At 34.1% G+C, this 18,766-nt stretch overlaps 2 protein-coding genes across 2 annotated transcripts in view; both read right to left on the minus strand.

Annotated features, from left to right (window-relative positions):
• Positions 1–1,913: 1,913 nt before the first annotated feature.
• Positions 1,914–9,991, minus strand: WDR36 (WD repeat domain 36). Its single transcript, XM_008586073.1, has 3 exons — positions 9,887–9,991; positions 4,961–5,188; positions 1,914–3,364 (listed from the first exon to the last, which is right to left on the minus strand). Exons 1-3 carry the CDS (start codon positions 9,989–9,991, stop codon positions 3,215–3,217), a joined length of 483 nt encoding a protein of 160 aa, XP_008584295.1. The 3' UTR covers positions 1,914–3,214.
• LOC103601649 (WD repeat-containing protein 36-like) overlaps positions 9,904–18,766 on the minus strand; it is a 30,525-nt gene continuing 21,662 nt past the window's right edge. The window contains exons 16-18 of the mRNA XM_008586072.1: positions 12,204–12,311; positions 10,632–10,729; positions 9,904–10,032 (exon numbers count right to left, since the gene is read on the minus strand). Of these exons, the coding sequence (XP_008584294.1) occupies positions 9,996–10,032; positions 10,632–10,729; positions 12,204–12,311 (243 nt within the window). The 3' untranslated portion in view covers positions 9,904–9,995. The remainder of the gene's footprint in view (positions 10,033–10,631; positions 10,730–12,203; positions 12,312–18,766) is intronic.

Here is an 18,766-nt window from a genome sequence, read left to right on the forward strand (position 1 = left end):
CCAATTATAAAATGTATTAGAGAAAGAGATTTTTCTGTAGCAATAAAAATAAAATCCCCAGAAATAAGTCTATCAAAAAGTGTCTTATATTAAAAAACCAATGAAATCAAGAGAAGCTCACCCACAAAAGATCTGATTTAATAAATACGTATATTGTTCTTGAAGAGAAATACTCAGTATTGTACTTCTCTCCATTCAATCCTATAAATTTAGCGCAACCCAAATCAGAACTTCAGGAAAATATGCTCACCAGTAGCCAAGAAATTTTTGTAAAACATTAGGAAGGCTTTACTCCATCAAATCTGAAAACATACCAAACTATAATGAAAGTAATGCATTATTTATTAAGAATATCAAATGAAAGAATTTAGCACATAATGAAGCAGTATTTCGTATCAGAGATAAAAAAATGGACTCTTCTTTGTTTTCTTCTTTCCTTTTTGTCTTTTTTACTGACCGGTAATGGGATTGCAACCCTCAGTGTCGCGCCCGTACTGGGGACCGGCAATGGGATCGCAACCCTCGGTGTTGCGCCTGCACCGTGCTCAGCCAGTGAGCAGGAACCAGTCTCCACATGGGATCCGAACCCTCGGCAGGAGTGCCCCCGCACTCCCAAGCGGCGCACTCTCCAGTGCGCCACTGGGCTGGCCCGGACTTTTCAATAAATGAATTTTGAACAGGTATTTGAATAAAAGCAGCTTTCTACCTTACACTCTTCACATACTTCAGTTCCAGATAAAGATCTAGACATTAACCGCGCACACAGATGCACATCTTAGAAAAAAATAATCAATGGGAAATGAACACGTGCAAACACAGAAAACAAACATGATAAACATCTTAGAAAATGGGAATTTGCTTTATATCTTCAAATAGAAGTCATGAAAAATTATTTATCAGTTTGACTAAATATAAAATATCTATTAAAAAAAGACACCATAAAGTTAAAGACAAGTGGCCAATTGCGAGAAAATATTGGCAACAGACATAAAAGATTCACATGTAAAATATAAGAAAACTCCTAACAAATCATTGAGATAAAAAGACAAATCATTTAATAGAAAAATGGGTGGTGGAGAGAAAAGATACTTTGAATTAATATAATATTTTTTCACCCATTTGATTAATAAAAACTTAATATCAAATGTTCTTTTTTTTTGTCTTTTTTCGTGTCCGGCAACGGATCGCAACCCTCAGTGTCGCGCCTGTACCGGACCGGGACCGGCAACGGGATTGCAACCCTCGGTGTTGCGCCCGCACCTCGCTCAGCCAGTGAGCGGGAACCGGTCTGTATGTGGGATCCGAACCCTCGGTGGGAGCGCCTCCACGCTCCCAAGCGGCGCACTGTAGCAGTTGTTCTTAATGATATGAGAAAGCAGGTACTCATTTGTAGCTGAGGGGAACTGTAAATTGATACAGCCATTTTGGAAGCCAACTGGAAGTATCTCTTCAAATTAAAAATGCTTATACCCTGGGCCCAGCAATTCAAATCCTACACATATATTACACAGAAATCCTTACATACATATAAGAACTCATATAGGATGATATTCATTTCAGCATTGTTTGTAATTAGAATAAAAACAAAAACAAAAATAAGTTAACTCCCTTGAATGTCCTTTATAGTCAAAATAGATTGTGGGACACTGTGCAAAAGTAAAGACATGAATGTACCAAAATAAAAAATGAGTAGAAAAAACAAGTTGCAGAATGATATACATATACTTATGTAAAAACCAAAACTATACATTTTATTTCCTGTGGCTATATATAATATGTACAGACAATCATTAAAAAAAAAAAAAGATCTAGCAGAGCACTAACAACTATTACTTCTAAGGAGGGTATTGGGATTGAACACAGTGTCAAAAAAGACTTGTCTGATGTTTTTATAAGTAAAATGCAGTCATACATTACATGTGTAACTTAAATTTTAATTTAAAGATATAGCAATATGCACAGACCAATGCATTTTGAGAAAAATATATACACACAAACATACTTTGTATTTCTTTCTCCCTCCCTCCCTTAATAGCAAATGCAGAGAAAAGGTTCTGGAAGACTACATGCCAAAATGATGCTGTAATACTACTGAAAGATATCTTCAATAAAAAAAATATACTTAACTCTGTATTCTCATTTGAAAAAATTAGTTCATGATTTGTATAAGCAATACAATTTCAGTTCATAGCTCATCATTTTGTTTTAGCTATTTACAATCCTTACTAGGTACATGATCGTACAATGGAATTTTGCCATACCTTTAGAATATGGTATTTGGGAAAGAGGGAAATAGTTCTTAAAGTCAGAACTTAAGTCAATATTAACATTTCAGTCAGTAGCTTTAATAATACACATTTCAAAAAGAAAGAACAAAATTGAGTACAAAATCAGATTGGCTTATTTCCTTAGTAATTTACTAATCTACCTTACACCATTAAACAAAAATACTTTATATTAAGGTATCATTGTCAACTCCTTTTGAGGATTGCTCCTTCTGGAAATTATTCTGTAAAGCCCTCTTATCCTAATGTTGAAAAAGAATGTTATTGATGTTCAAATCCAACCAGCTGCATTTCATGAATGATACTACTTTTGAGCATATAAACTAAGAATAGTTCTTAGAGCACTGTGCTTTTAAGAACTGCTTATTTTAAATTCACACCTTGCTAAAGTCTTGAGCCATAAAAAGAAAACGATGATGAGAAAAGAGAAAACTTGCCAGACCTACCTGATTTTGCAATGGTTGTAAAAGAAAAGTATGGTCGGCGGTTTCTTCCCAAATAAAAAGGTCATCAGTGAGGAAGAGAAACCTTTGAAGGACAACCTCCAATGAAATTTGGAATTTCCCTTACCTTTCCTAGGTATCTGTTTAACCTCCTGTAACAATTTGCCTTGGGCAAGTGCCTCCTACATTTCTGATCCAAGAAATATTTCCTTCAGGAAGGCTACAAAGGAGAAAGAACTAGGTGAATGTTGGAAAATCTGGATCTGACACTGAGATCCATTTGAGTAGATTCCTCAGGGCTTAAAAACAAAAGGTAGGTGTAATTTAATTTCAAGAAAGTATTTAACATTTAAAGTGGAGAATTACTGACTAGTAAACAGTGCTAGCATTTATTTTCCTCTCACATTGAAACTTGGAAAATAAATAAGTTAAATTTGAACCCATTTAATATGTGTCTTTGATTTATTTAGTCACTTGAGTTTATTTTTATAACAAAGCACTTTTGACATAATTTAAAACACACATGCTTTGATTGAAGAGTGATTGTAAATGGATCCAGTTTTCTTCCACCTGTGATGATAACTTTGTCATTTCTTCTAGGAGTATTGGCTCTGAAGGAAGCATTTTAAGGTGTAACTGAAAAGAAAAATATGACGGTTAAACATTTAAGAAAATTAGAACTTTATCTAGCCTGGATTCAATTTTTCTACCAAGGAAACCTCAGAAGATACTATTTGAACATTTTTTCCCTTAAATGCAGGTTTATTACTATCTCTCATTTCTCTCTCCTTTATCAAACTTTTTTTTTGATAAAAAAAAAAAAAAGTACTGTATGAGACTGTTACTCCCTTAGTAGGATTAAAGTGGTCATCACTCTCCTCCACCTAAGAACAGGCCTGATACAGATCCAGAAACAAGGTCCTAGCTCTAACACTAAATCCACATTTCTGTGCTTCTATGTTTCTCTTTTCATTACCCATTGGTAATGAATGGCAGATGAGTCCTTTATTTTCTAAAACTTTAAGTAAATTGTATTCAGTGACTAAAACTTGAAAAATTTAGAAAAAGGTAATGGAAACAGTTTGTGTAGTTTCTATTTTTTAATCCTACATGTTACTAGCTAAATATCTCACTTTTAGATAATTTAAAAATAATCAGATCAAGTGAAAACGCATTTTAAGTATTAATGGGATAGTGAAGAGTCATACCTGTTATCACTGAAAATCAGCATCATCTACCACCTTCCTGATATACTTTAGTATATCATTAAAGTAGACCTTCAAACCATGAGGTCCCCATTATGTCAGTCATAAAAGCAGCTCTGTTGTTGCCAAATCACTTGAAACTCTTTCAATCATGACAGAGGTTTTTTATTTCAGCAGTAGGAAAAACAATATAAAACCTGACTTTCTTGTCATGATCACAGAAAAACTTCCAAAATGTAACTATTAAAAAAATGTTAAGGAAACGGTGATATATATACACCACTGAATACTACTCTGCCATAAAAAAGAATGAAAATACTCCCATTTGCAACAACATGGATGAGCCTGGAGAAACTTATGTTGAGTGAAAGAAGCAAACCACAGAAGGATAAATACAGCATGTACCTACTCATAAGTGGGAGCTAAGAGAGAAAGAAGGAAGGAAAGAAAGACCACAGTAGAGCACTGGACTTGCAGAGGGAGAGAACATTCCTTGGGCTACAAAGTGTAGTCGGGGGGAAAGGGGGTGGGGGAGGAAGGTTGGGGATAACTGGGTGGGGGACATGGGGTACAAATGCAATTTGTGGTAATGGGTATACAGCCAGGTGACAATCAGCTTTGTATCTCATGAATACTCATAACCAATTAAAAAAAAAATAGTTAACGGTTCAGCATATTGGATCAAATGGATTACACAAAAATGTCAGGGGGTAGGGACAAAATTGTTGTGCAGTTGAGTTAAAAAAAACCCACAAAAACACAAAAACTACCAAGCTATGTTGTCCAGCTGTCCAATGTGGTAGTCGCTAGACACATGTGGCTATTTAAATTAATTGAAATCCTATAAAATTAAAAATTCAGTCTCAGTCACACTAGCTACATTTCAAGTATTCAACAGCCACATTTGGCAAGTGGCTACCATATTGGCACAGTGTCGATGCAGAATACTACCATGTTCACAAAAAGTTCTATTAGATAACACTGCTATAAAGGAAGGCTAGCTGTAAAGTATTTACTATAGACTTACCTTTAGAAACAATGCAAGGTATGCCTGGGCTAACTCAAAATCACGCTTTCTGTCTAATATCATCCCGATCATTTTCAAGAAGCTCTGCATGACCTCTATAGACCCTCCACAATCAGGAGACAAGCTTCGCAACTCTGTCTCAATCCCTGATGGGCCTAATTCTTTCAGAAGGTTGAGAGCAGCTTCATCTGCATCAAGTGTTAAAAAGAATCCAATTATTACGTACCATCACTTCATTTAGGAAATTAAAGTTTTCCTTTCATACCCCAAACAAGACATATTTAAATGGAACAGGAAATTATTGCTGTGGGTTGAGTGAACCTCAACATAAGTGAAAATCCATAAATGATGAGAGCAATACAATAAAAAGTACTAAAAGTATTAAAAGCACTAAATTTTCTGTATTTTCAGTAATTTAAACTTTTTTCCTATTAAAATCTAATGCCTTACAACACACATGCTAAAATACTCATAAATCAATCAGAACAAAACATAAGAAGGCTATACAAGTGTATATGAAACTATTAATAGTGGTCACCACTGGGAGTAGGATAAGAAAACTTATTTTTCTTTCTTTCTTTTCTTTGTTTGTTTGTTTGTTTTTTGTCTTTTTCGCGACCGGTAAGGGGATCACAACCCTTGGTGTGGTGTCACCCGCACCGCGCTCAGCCAGTGAGCACACCGGCCAGTCCTATATAGGATCCGAACCCGCAGTGGGAGTGTTGTTGCACTCCCAGCGCCACACTCTCCCGAGTGCGCCATGGGGCCAGCCCTCTTTCTTTTTATTGTTATAAAACCATAAAAGTACCACATGATCTCTAAGAAATATTAATAATACAGAAATACACAGAATGAAAGAAGAAATACTTTGTCTCTTATTCTTATCACCCCAAACCTAGTTCCTCTCCCTAGAAGCACTATTGTTTCATACGCATCCTACAAAAATATACTCCATACACGTACAACCATTTTTATATGAATCATTTGATATTAGGGATCATTATTTTGTTCAGGTGCAGCATATCTGGGTACAAGGCCAGGAACCGTTGGAATAAAAAATGGTGCTGATTTGGGTATTTTGGGTGGTTCCTTTGGTTTATTTCTTTTCTGATTAAGAGAACATGAGGAAGAGAAAAAAGCTAATAAGTAATTATTCTGCCAACAATTTCTAGTATTTAATTCCAAATAAATTTTAAAACAAATACCAAAAAATAAAAAAGGAATAAAACTTTTTCAGATTAGAATGTTAATGACCAATACCATAGCTATCCTTAGCTAGGGATTCCCAATGCAGACCTATAGCACCCTTGCTGATAAGGATCAAGGAAAATGACAGCAGGAGAAGCTCTAAGACAAAGGTAGTTCATCTTCCTGAAATATGAATATTGACATGAATATTCAGTTGAAGACATAACAATTAAGTAATTTTGAACTTTAGTATTGAGTACAACCTCTTTCGCAAAATGAGACAGAAAGCAAAATTGACATAAATGCTTAATATAAAACACTTTTCCAAACTACTTTTCTCTTAAAAATTTGGAGCTAGAAGCAGACTCTACCACTAGAAGTAATTTGATGAATTCTTTTGTAAAGTATGTCCCTAATTCTTCTATTTTTTTGTAATTTTTGTTGGTTTTTCCTTAGTACTTTCCTTTTTAAAAAAATTTTAAATGTAATTTTTTATTTTTAAATTATTTCTTAATTGACACGTAGTAATTGTACATATTCATGGGGTACAGGGTAATATTTTGATACACGTATATGATGTATAATAATCAAATCTGGGTAATCAGCATATCCATTACTGCCAATATTTACTACTTCTTTGTGTTGAGAACATCTGAACTCCTCTCTTCCAGCCATTTGAAAATAAACAATAAAGTACTGTTAATTATAGTCACCTAGCACTATCATAGAACACCACAACTTATTTTTCCCACCTAACTATGTTTGTATCTATTAACCAACCTCTCCCTATGTCCCCCTGTCCCCTATCCTTCCCAGCTTCTAGTAACCACCATCTTACTCTCTACTTCTATGAGCTTAATTTTTTTAGCTCCCACATATAAGTGAGAACATGAGGTATTTATCTTTCTGTGCCTGGCTTATTTCATTTAACATGTCTTCCAGATTCATCCCGTGTTGCCACACATGACAGGATTTAATTCTTTTCTATGGCTGAGTAGTATTCCATTATGTATACCACATTTTTTTTTTATCCATTTATATGCTTATGGACACTTAGGTTGATTCCATATCTTGGCTATTGTGAACAGTGCTGCAATAAACGAGGGTGTGCAGTATATCTCTTTCATATACTGATTTTCTTTCCTTTGGATAAATATACAGTAGAGGGACTGCTGGATCATATGGTAGTTCTACTTTTAGTTTTCTGAAGAATCTCCATTTTGTTTTTCCATAATAGTTGTACTAATTTACATTCCTACTATAAGCAGAAGAATGAAACTAGACCCCATATCTCACCATGTACAAAAATCAACTCAAAATGGGTTACTTAAATGTCAGACCCCAGACTATAAAACTACTGAAGAAAATATAGGTGAAATGCTTCAACTCATTAGTCTTGGCAAAGATTTTATGGAGAAGACTTCAAAAGCATAGGCAATGAAAGCAAAAACAGACAAATGGGATTATACCAAATCAAAAAGCTTCTGTATAGCAAAGGAGACAATCAACAGAGTGAAGAGGCACCTGCAGAATGGGAAAAAATATATGCAAACTATTCATCCAACGAGGGATTAATATCCAGAATATACAAGGAACTTAAACAACTCAACAGCAAAAAATAAACAAAACACGTCCAATTAAAAAATGGGCAATGACCTAAATGGACATTTCTCAAAAGAAGACATGGCCAACAGGTATATGATAAATGCTCAACATCACTAATCATCAAGGAATGCACATCAAAACCACAATGAGATATCATCTCACGCCAGTTAGGATGGTTGTTACCAAAAGATAAAAACCAACAAATGCTGTTGAGGATGTGAAGAAAAGGGAACTCTTTTCTTAGTACTTTCCTTGTGCTTTTATATAGCAAGAGAACATGATTGCTGGTTAATAAAATATTTCAAGTGTTAGTAAAATTCTATTAGGAAAAACTCCATCAAAATCCCCACTGATAGAATTTTGTTTTGGTGAATACACTACTACATATCACTATCTCAGGAGCATCTGATGAAAGAGACTTTCTATGGTAAAGTGCCTAATAAAGGAGTCTTACGATTTTACCTTATACTATTCTTCCATTCTTCAAGGGCTCTGTAACCCTCGGGAGATTTTTTATTTGAAAGAAAGTGTGGGATACCTGTGGCCTTATGGAGCCACAGTATAAAAGAAAATTATTACACAAAAGCAGGACAAAGCACTGCCAATTGCAGAGGAAGCACAGCACTTCTTTGGGATGTGGAGACTATAATGAGAGTCACAGCTACTCTTCTGCCTGGCCATTCTTGAGTTAGAAGGGGGATAGTCACTGATTTGTAAAAAACAAAGGGTCTTGGGGACCTCCATAGGGCTATGGAAATTACCTAATCTCACAAAGAAAAGCAAAAGTAGGAAAGTTATTCACAGGACAAATGTAAAACATAGTCTTGGTCCATTATCTTCTTTTATTCAGCCAGAAATAAAAACAGAGGTTTTAACATATTTTTCTCATAAAGATAACTCAAGTTTCTACATAAAATTTTATGCAGTACCAACTATCTTACTGAGGTACAGAGTAGTCAAAAACTTTGCTCAATTAGTTGGACATTATGTTGATTGCTCCTCTCACACTCATCTATTTGTACTTTTTAATGCCTTGCTCTTAAAGCTGTTCCATAAAGAAATAGAGATGACAGACTAGACAACATGATGGAGAAATTTCACAACTATGCTAGACAGCATACCTTTATCCTGATGCCCAATCTCTCAAAGAGTTAGTAAAAAGAAGCACTTTTAACTTCTGTAAGGAAATTTAATATGTGAAAGCTTCTCTTTCCTAACGCAAGACACAAATATCTTCTCTGGTGCTATGTTATTGGTTATAAGAATAATGAGTGCATCTTATTATAGTTATCTATGTCAGTGTTCCTTAAACTTTTTACCACAGCCCACACTGTGACAGTATACACATAAGCTCTAGTGAATATGTGTATGTGGATATCTAACCAAGTCAAGTTTCATAAAACAATACTTACTCTTATCTTCAGAAGATAACCTAAAAATTTCTACTCTATTTCTTTCAAATGCTTTCGCTACTCACAAATGGGGGTTAGGAAACACACTTTGAAAAACACTAATCTATATCACAGTTGTCAATTTTTTATGTTAAATTGTAAATTCCTCAAGGATAAAATAAGCTAGGTTTTTTTTCACCACCATAGTCTTGGCACATTATTTAGCACTTAGTTCATATTATACATGCCTGACCCTGACACAGCAAGCTCTAAAAATCTTTTTGTAGTTAACAGTGTATGGAATGGGATGATAAAAAGATTAATTGCAGCTTAATAAAAATCAAAGCCTAGTGAAATTTTCCTGGTCCTCAAATGCCGAGCAGTAGAAATACACACTTTATGGTAGCAATTTTCTTCCTCTTGTTTTAGAAGCTCAAAAAGTAACTTATTAGGTTGGATTTTAAAATATCCTATTTCTCATAGCTCTGTAGTTTTTGCAGGTTGTATTTTTGCCACATCCAAATGTCTGCTGAGTGCTCTCAAAGTTGACATAGAGAGAGAATGTTGTGATAATCACACCATATTAAACAGCATTTCATAAAAAGGCATGGTCTTTGCTATCTTATACATTAATGGCTCATCCTAATGCCCTCAAAGTAGAGGAAGCTAACTCTGCTAACAACAACAAAAAATGCTTCTGGAATGTGTGCTTAGGGCAATATTAAATGTACTATAGTATTACCTTAATTACATCGAGATTAAGAAGGTTCTTCCACCGTGATTCAGGGAGAAGTGAAAGAGTCACCAATTGCTCATTCAGTTGTTCTGGCGAATCATACTCTATCATTTCATCACTTGGTTCTATTGTTTCTTCTGATACTTCTACATCTTAAAAAATAATTTTAAGTGAAACAAATTAGTGCAAAATGAGATTTTTTACTATACAAATAAACCTAACTCATTTCAAACCCATTCGTATTTCATAATATGTTCACTAAATAACACCATAAACTCTTTCCATTTATTTCATTTCCTTACCCCCCCCACCCTTTCTTTTTCTTATATTAACTACAACTCCCAACAACATACTGAAAACACCTTTTCACTGATAAACTATTTGGTATTTTATCAATACCACCATATCAATTATATTTTTGCATAAATTCATGAAGTCATTCAAAATATTTCATATCACTTAAAAAACACTTTAATTGGGGCCGGCCCCGTGGCTCACTCAGGAGAGTGTGGCACTGGTAGAGCCAAGCCTGTGGGTTCGGATCCTATATAGGGATGGCCAGTGCGCTCACTGGCTGAGCGTGGTGCATACCACACCGTGTGGAAGGTTGCGATCCCCTTACCGGTCAAAAAAAAAAAACAAAAAAAACCACTTTAATTGAATGCATTCAACTTTGCCTTCAGGAGCAATATTCCCTGTATTAGTTTTATTATATTATACCTCAAAAATTATTTTGCAATTTTGTGATTACCTTGGGTTTGACAAGTACCAGGAAGCATCACGACTGAAGGGACATAATCTGTAGGAAGTGGCCGTAATGAAACAACTGAATACAGGGAAATATTGGACCTAAGGAATTAAAACATAAGTAATATTTTAAAAGTTATAAGAACAACTTCTTTAGAGAAACTTTAATTACTGGTAATAATCTCTATAATCTTGAATTTGGCTAAACACTATAATCACTTATTAGTGAAGAAAAGGCCTCAAAGATAGATTGTATTAATTTGAAAATGCTTTGATTTACTGTCATAGATGCCATCACAAAAAAAGTTGTGTAAAAACATTGAGTCTCTATTTCTAATATAGTAGAAAAACATGTTTACTTAAGAGAGACCAGTAATGGTCTCTTTTATAAACTAAAATAACCTCCATATATTGTTTTGACAAATACCAATCATCATTTAAGGAAATTATAACAGAAGGAAAGATGGAGTCAGAGAGTAAATCAGAGAGTGAATATGCTGATCATATTCTTGGGGCTGCTGAATGTAATGAGTTTCCATTCTCAGAATGGCCCTCTCTAAGCGGCTCTGTTTTCGCTACTTGACCCTGCATCTTGGCTATGGATGACTAATCAAGATGTAGATACCTGTCCTTTGGGGACAGATTCTTTCCCCCACACATTATGAATCTAAAAAGGAAAATAAAAATTAGGAATCTCAGGTTCTGAGTTATATTAATAGCAGTACGACAAAGAGAAGATCCATATTTCTGCTGCTGGGTCCCATAGCTACTATTCTAGTTTTCATTGTTGAAGACTCTTAGACTCCAGGAGATACACCATTTTGCTTATTAAGGTGGCCAGCATCTATTTCTATTATATATTGAATTTATGTTTGTATCTTAAAAATGTATAACATTTTATAATTAGAATCAGAAAGCAAATCATTTTTTTTCTCATGCTCAACAATAAGAGTTAAAAGAATTAGATGTATAAACTCAGGAAATAGACAAAAATTTTTCTAGACCCAGGTGATTCACCATTTATTTTGAGTGATCATAGTCCTTTACAGGTTTGTTACAGTGGGATTTGAAGGATCACACAAATATATTTACATAATTATAAAGAGTCATGCAACTAGAATAAATCTTATAAAGTACTTTGCACACATTTATGCCTTATTTTATAGATAAAGTGTGAAGTTCAGAAGTGACTGGCCAAGATGATAAAGCAGTAGTGGGGTAGTGGCAAGAAGGCCAGGGCCTGACTAGGAAGTTTCTTTTGCTAACCTTTTTGAATTCACGTACCCTTTCTGCAAATAAAAGCCAAACATGATAACACATAGAAACCAGTTATGTGGTTTAGAACACCCACTTGAACAAAGCTGTCTAAATTATCAAGCGGATGTTGAATCTGTCAGAGACTTATGGTGAATTAACCATTATTAACACCAGTTAAAAATGGTGTATTAACTGTGTTAGATAAAGGAAAAAAAACTAAATGGCAATTTTAGCAACTATGATTCTCTGACAGTATCATCTTCCTCTTCCTCTTCTTCCTCCTCTGACCAAAATAGGAGAACTGTATGAAAGAACTTACCATAGATATATTCCAAGGTGGTCCACATGGGAAGTTGCCAGAAAATCTCCAGTAGGCGACATAGTAACATTGAGAGGAGCTGAGTCCAACAAAAAGCAGTCTATAAGGCTATAAAAAGAATTAAGCATTAAACTATTTGAATTCTACCAAAAAGGACATAATCCACAAAAAAATATTTTTGCTAAAACAGTACGGGAAAGAGATGCAAAATAAATAAATAAATAAATAAATATATTTTTAAAATTGCCAAAACCAGAAAGTCACCACTAATAAACAGCTTTGTCAACTAAGTTACCGTATGAAAATAATCTCTCTTAATGAGAAAGACCTAGAACACCAAATAGACCAATTAACTGGAGAAGCAGTTTCAACAACAGGGAGAATACAAAAGAAAATGCTCTATTTTTCTGGAATGGCAAATTTAGGTAGACTGACTTGGGGATAATTCTGAAGACATCCCACATTTAAAATAAATCTAATTATCAGTACTCTCCTATGTTTTTGTTATTCCAGTGAAAATAATAAAAGACTTAGGCAACAGAAGAAAGTAACAAAACAAGACGGCTGTAAATAAGAATAACAGAATGGTAACAGAAAAAACTTTTGAACAATTGTACCTGTTTTTCAAATAGGTAACCATGTTATACATGAGACATGTGAAAATTCAGTCTACAAAGCATAACTGTAAAGCAGCTTATGGAAACTAGTCCCACAGCTTTAAAATGCTGAAGGGACCAGGAAGAAGATGCAGAACAGGCTTCACAAAACATGATATTTGAAATAAGCCTTACAAATGGCCAAGATTTTATGGATATTGATGGTAAAGAAAGCATTTCCTGGCTGAAGAAAATGTGGAGGATGGGGTGAGGAAAGATACAATCGGGTATAGTGAGAAGTATGGTTTGGTGGGACCATTAAGGAGACACATAAGGCTGTGTACAAAGTCTTGAATAACAAACAGCTGAGTTTTTTATCTTATGATCAATGGAAAGTCATTAACTGCTTTAGAGCAAATAATGGTATAATCGTCATTTTCATAAGTGAAAATTTGCCATCAGAATATGGAATACATTTGAACAGGAAAAACAGTGAGATTATGGTAGTAATCATCTGACAATCAATGAAGATCTGAACTAGTATGGTAGCAACAGAAGAGAAAAGAGGAGGATTTTAAGGAGCAAAGAGAAAGGCCTACACTCATCTGCATTCTACTGGAAAGACTCCTTAGACTGGCTAAAAGTGGGAATACCTTTAAGAGGAGTATACTGGTTTTAATCACAGCTGTTTTAAAAACCACTTTATTATTGAAACCAGTACACTATCCATGGGAAGGCACACCAAATGACTAAAGTTCAGGATCTACGTTAAATAACACATATTATTCATAAAACAAAATAACAGCAGTTAACACGTTTTTAGTGCTCTGTGCTAGGAAGCATCCAGAGCACTTGAGTGTACTAATAATCTAATCCTCATAACGCTATGATGCACATCCATCCTTACTACACAAACCAGAAAACTGAAGCATAGTAAGATTTAAAAATATGCTCAAAGTAAAAAGCAAGTGAGTCAGGATTTTCACCCAAGCAGTCTGCACTCTTAACCACTCTAAACTAGTAAAACCACTACTGAAACTAAAAGATCAACAGTGTGTGCAATAGCATATATACACCCAGGCATGCCTACATTGATGATTCATGGAACACACTGTAAGCAGCTCACATATAAATGAAGATTCTCCACTGCAGACATTAAGTAACTTGCCTATGGTAAAATATCTCTCAATTTGCTGAAAGAGCCATTAAAAATGTAAACCTTAAGTAAGAATGCAAGATAAGAAGAAAAGACTATAATTAGGAGAACAGAAACAGACACATACATACCAAAGTGTGTTCAGGACAATGGCTGCTGTTTAATTCTCAGTTATGGAGGAAAAAAGGAAGCAATAACCTGCATAATTTCTGCTCAAGCCTACTTTGTAAGCTCACAAGAATGGTTTCTCTTGGGGATCATGGGAATAGGAGAAAAGAAAACATTTGCTAAACACATATTATTATTCCAGAGACTGTAAAATTATTTATGTTAACCTATTTAATCCAAATAACCCAAAGAAGAAGATATTATCCCAGTATGTATAGATAAGAATGAAATCTAAAGCAGCAATTTCAGATCTTACAATTTCTCCTTTGTCTTGATCAATATTGCTCATCAAAAGTTTAAGTATGTGAGGGGTGAAACTTCCTAAGATCTTTAGAATCTATCTGTTGAGAAGAAAATTTACTGCTTGAGCAAACTTATTTTACTTGGTACTATAATTACTTTGTCAATTTTACTGTGCAACTTCATTTTCACAGCTGTGGTGTGTAGGTAGACCGGCCTTCTTTTATATAAAAACACCAAATTGAGGAAGGTGTTTTCCACATACACAGCATATTCTACATTGCCAGATTAGTGCCACATAAGTGTGCAGGCCCCCAAACTATCATGCAGTCTCCTGCTAATCCTATAAAATGAAAAGTCCCAGGTGTGTTATAATTTTTTTCTTAAAGAATATTATTAAAATTCCCAATCTAAGGAATCAGACTTATAAGATTAGAGGCCTGTATATACAGATAACATTCAGTAAGTTGTTTCTGATTATTATTTCTGAACAAATGAGATAGTGTCTAGATGTCCCATCTCCAACGTGATGGTATCACCTTCCACAGGAATCTTTAAGGAGTAGAACAAAGGGATGGTTTTGCCTCAGTGAAAAACGCAAAACAATGTTCTATTCCAATTCTTCTCATATGATTTTCCTCAGAAAGTGGGGGTGGTGTCAAACAGAATAAAATGCAAAATTCTATTAAAACTATTTAATTTTATATATTTCTCATCCCACAAAGAGTTCAACCTGAACTTCCAATAGATCAAAAACCACCAGAAATAAAAGATGGTAGTGGTGGTAGAGGAACAACAGATAATTGCACAAATTAATGTTCTATTCCAATTCTTCTCATATGATTTTCCTCAGAAAGTGGGGGTGGTGTCAAACAGAATAAAATGCAAAATTGTATTAAAACTATTTAATTTTATATATTTCTCATCCCACAAAGAGTTCAACCTGAACTTCCAATAGATCAAAAAACCACCAGAAATAAAAGATGGTAGTGGTGGTAGAGGAACAACAGATAATTGCACAAATAAAAATTCTTAACTCTGCTTCTCTGAGTATTCTACAAACAAAACATTTTTCAGCATTTTAGAAAAGCTTTATAGGAAACAGTTCAGTACCCATGAAATCTGTTTTAGACAGGTGCAACTACAGATGGATATACCTGTTTGTTACTTCACTCAAAGGTTTACTCATAGATAGCTTCAATTTTTAGGCTATGTAATAAATATATTCACTCTTTAAATATTTAACATGCACAAATGATGAAACCGATTATCAAATAAGAAGTAAGAATCTCCAAAGGTTGCCATACTAGTTATTTTTATAAAAAGAGGGGAATCAAAAAAACCCCAACAGTTACTTATGGTTGTATGATGAAATACTAATCCTTGATATCCACCCTTAGAACATACGACACAACCTGAGCAAGGCTGAATCACATGTGATGAGAAGCCTATTTCTTTCTCCTATACTTATTTTATGCTCTGCCATTTACAAAACAAGTCACTTTAGGCAAATCACTTTCTTTCAGAGCTTCCATTTCCTCATTTGTGAAATGGGACTAATAACAGTAATAGTACCTACATCTAATGAGATATGAAACATAAAAGCATACGAAGTGCCTAGCAGCACATGGTAAGCGCTAACTTAGTTGCAATTAAGCAGCAGCAGTTGTTTGATACTGCTTTTCAAGCTCTCTCATTTGCTCCCTTTCCAAAGAGCTTATTTTTTTTCTTTTCAAAAGTATACTTTTGTCCAATCTGTGCAGATTTTATTACATTTCCTATGTGGCTCATTTCTTGCTCTTGTATTGCAGGCAGCTTCACCCCCCTCTATTCACTTAAAAATGCTTGTGTTCACCTAAAAATAAGATGCTAGAGTTGAAAACCTATCAGATTTAAATCTATTCAAAGTTTTACTGAAATAAAGAAATGCAGCAAAAAGGCTAATGCTGAGTCAAGGGCCAGTGGCTTTGAATGCTACTTTCAGATCCTAATTTTTCCATTGCAAAGACAAATTTACAACTTTTAAAAGAGAACATTAACTTATCTCTCCCACCTACTGTGAACTAAAACAGCTAAAAAGGAAAATGAAAAGAACATTATGTCAACTCTATCACTTTTACAGCTTTCTTAAAGCAATTCAAATGATACAATGTTTATTTTTAGAAAATAGCAAAAGAAAGTCCAAGAAGCAACAGTCCACCAATATTTCTACGAGTATCTTTTTAAAAAGTTTTTTAAATTAAAGAAATACAGGTTGAGTATCCCTAATTTGAAAAGCCAAAATCCAAAATACTCCAAAATCCAAATCTTTTTGAGTACTGACATGACGCTCAAAGGAAATGCTCATTAGATAATTTCGGATTTGGGACACTCATATATGCAAGTATCCTGAAATCCAAAAAAATATGAAATCTGAAACACCCAAGCATTTCTGGTAAGGGATACTCAACCTGTACCAACTTCAGGTGAACTTTTTGAAGCCAAAAGAGGGCAAAGCTAACCAATTAGATTTTGCTTAAAAAAAGACACAGCTATGGTTAAAAGCCTCTAGTTATTAGAGCTGGGCCCCACTAGCAACACTCTTTAGCTGTGCTTATTTCAAATCTGGTGTATATGCTGGATAGAAAGAAGTGCCTCAGGCCTTTAACAAACGAGGGGAAATGAGGACATCAGGGTTTTTTCTTTCTAAAGGTCAAACCACTTTCATGTATGAGCTTATCCAATTCCTGAGAAAGAAGAGAAAATAGAATTGGATAGTGCTTAGTTTAGGGTTATTTCAGAGGACTAAAAAGTACTATCGTCTTTCTAATTTATCTTAACTATCTCTTTTCTTATAGTATTTTCTTGCTAAATTAGATGCTTTGCTATTCTCATCACTCTTCCTTTTTTCATCCTCAATCCAAGCAATTCTAGGTTAAATTATGTGGTTTTAATGGCATCTATATCTACACAAGTTTTAACAATAAAGCACACACAAACACAGACACTCTAGGTCTCCACTGTTCATATTATCTAACAGAATTAGGTGTTTTCTCTTCAAGAGCTGTATTAGTAGCAAGTTTCAATCTATGAAACAGATTTCTGAACACCGCTGGGTTTTGCCCAAATCCTAAAACACACATTTTCACTACTTTAAGGTATTCAGAATGTCTCTTTCAAGAATTATGTTAGAGACAGAGAAGATATACAAAAAAGAAAGTTCAGGTTTTTGACCTTTGGACTAAATTCAATGTCAACTAAAAGAAATAAAAAATAAAAAATAAAATTTGCAGTAGTAAAATCTGAGCTTTATTTTTGAGTATCAAAAAGGCCAAATGAGCTTTCTTAAGGTTTATCCAACTCACTTCTATGTCTCGATTTTGCAGGAACAGAAAACCTGAGAGATTGCATTTTCTCACTATTATCTTTCATGATACTACTCCCTGCTGTTTACAGACCAAAACCACTGCAAGGACAAAATATAGTCATGTTAAAAAAATCTCCGAATACATTCATATTCAAAAAGCATTAAATCCATTAACAAGTCATTTAACAAGGTAAAAGTCACGTTAAGACAATGAAAGAAATCTTCTCATTGAGATTAGGGATTTAAAAATAAACTCACCACCCAGATGGAAGGTCCCAAGTCCTAACAGAGCAATCCATTGCAGCACTTATTAACCAACGACCATCAGGACTGAAAGCCTTTAAATTAAAAAAAAAAGTATGTGTGTGTGTGTGTGTGTGTATATATATATATATAATATATATGGATATTTGTATGTATGTGTGCATGAATATACATTTAACATCTTAAAGAATGCAAGAAATAAAATGATGCAAGCTCAGTCAAAAAATAAAATTTAGTAAATTCAGACTGCCTTATTTAATATATTAAAAAAAAATCCTATGTCCTATATACCACTGATTCAGAATCTGGATAAAGATTAGGCTTTTACATGAATTACAACTTTAAAAAATTAAGAATATCACCCCAATTTTCAACTTTTATACCATCATCTCCTACTTACTTATAGACAATTAATAGACTATGTGTGACTACAAATAATTTTTAATATTCAAGATGCTGTTCTAAGAACACTCAATTAGAAATATTTTGTTAGCCTAGTTTCAGTTACAAAGTATTTGTGAAAGCAACAAAAGCTACATTTCTTTGCAAAAAATCTCTATATTAGACTGGCTTTCTAAGAATTAATCCAAACCAGTATGATTTTGAAGACAGAGAATGCAACCTTCTCATAATGTATTAAAGTTGCTAAATAAGAATTCCTTCTGCTTTTATTTGCAGGTTCAGTTAAAAATCTCCTTATCTCCCCTAATGATGCTTTACTTCCAAAATATAATTTGAAACTAAAATCATCAGAAACATTTTCAAAATAAATTTAAATAATGAATTATTTATG

Source organism: Galeopterus variegatus, unplaced genomic scaffold (genome assembly GCF_000696425.1).
Source record: "Galeopterus variegatus unplaced genomic scaffold, G_variegatus-3.0.2 Scaffold3819, whole genome shotgun sequence".
NCBI lineage: Eukaryota > Metazoa > Chordata > Mammalia > Dermoptera > Cynocephalidae > Galeopterus > Galeopterus variegatus.

Excerpts from the sequence above, each read along its gene's own strand:
- WDR36 (XM_008586073.1), bottom strand. The coding sequence starts at position 9,991 with ATGATAGAGTATGATTCGCCAGAACAACTGAATGAGCAATTGGTGACT. Across the intron at positions 5,189-9,886 it reads TTAATCTCGATGTAATTAAG|TGGTACGTAATAATTGGATT; the intron begins GTAATACTATAG and ends TAAATGAAGTGA. Across the intron at positions 3,365-4,960 it reads ACCTTGCATTGTTTCTAAAG|TTACACCTTAAAATGCTTCC; the intron begins GTAAGTCTATAG and ends TTTTCTTTTCAG.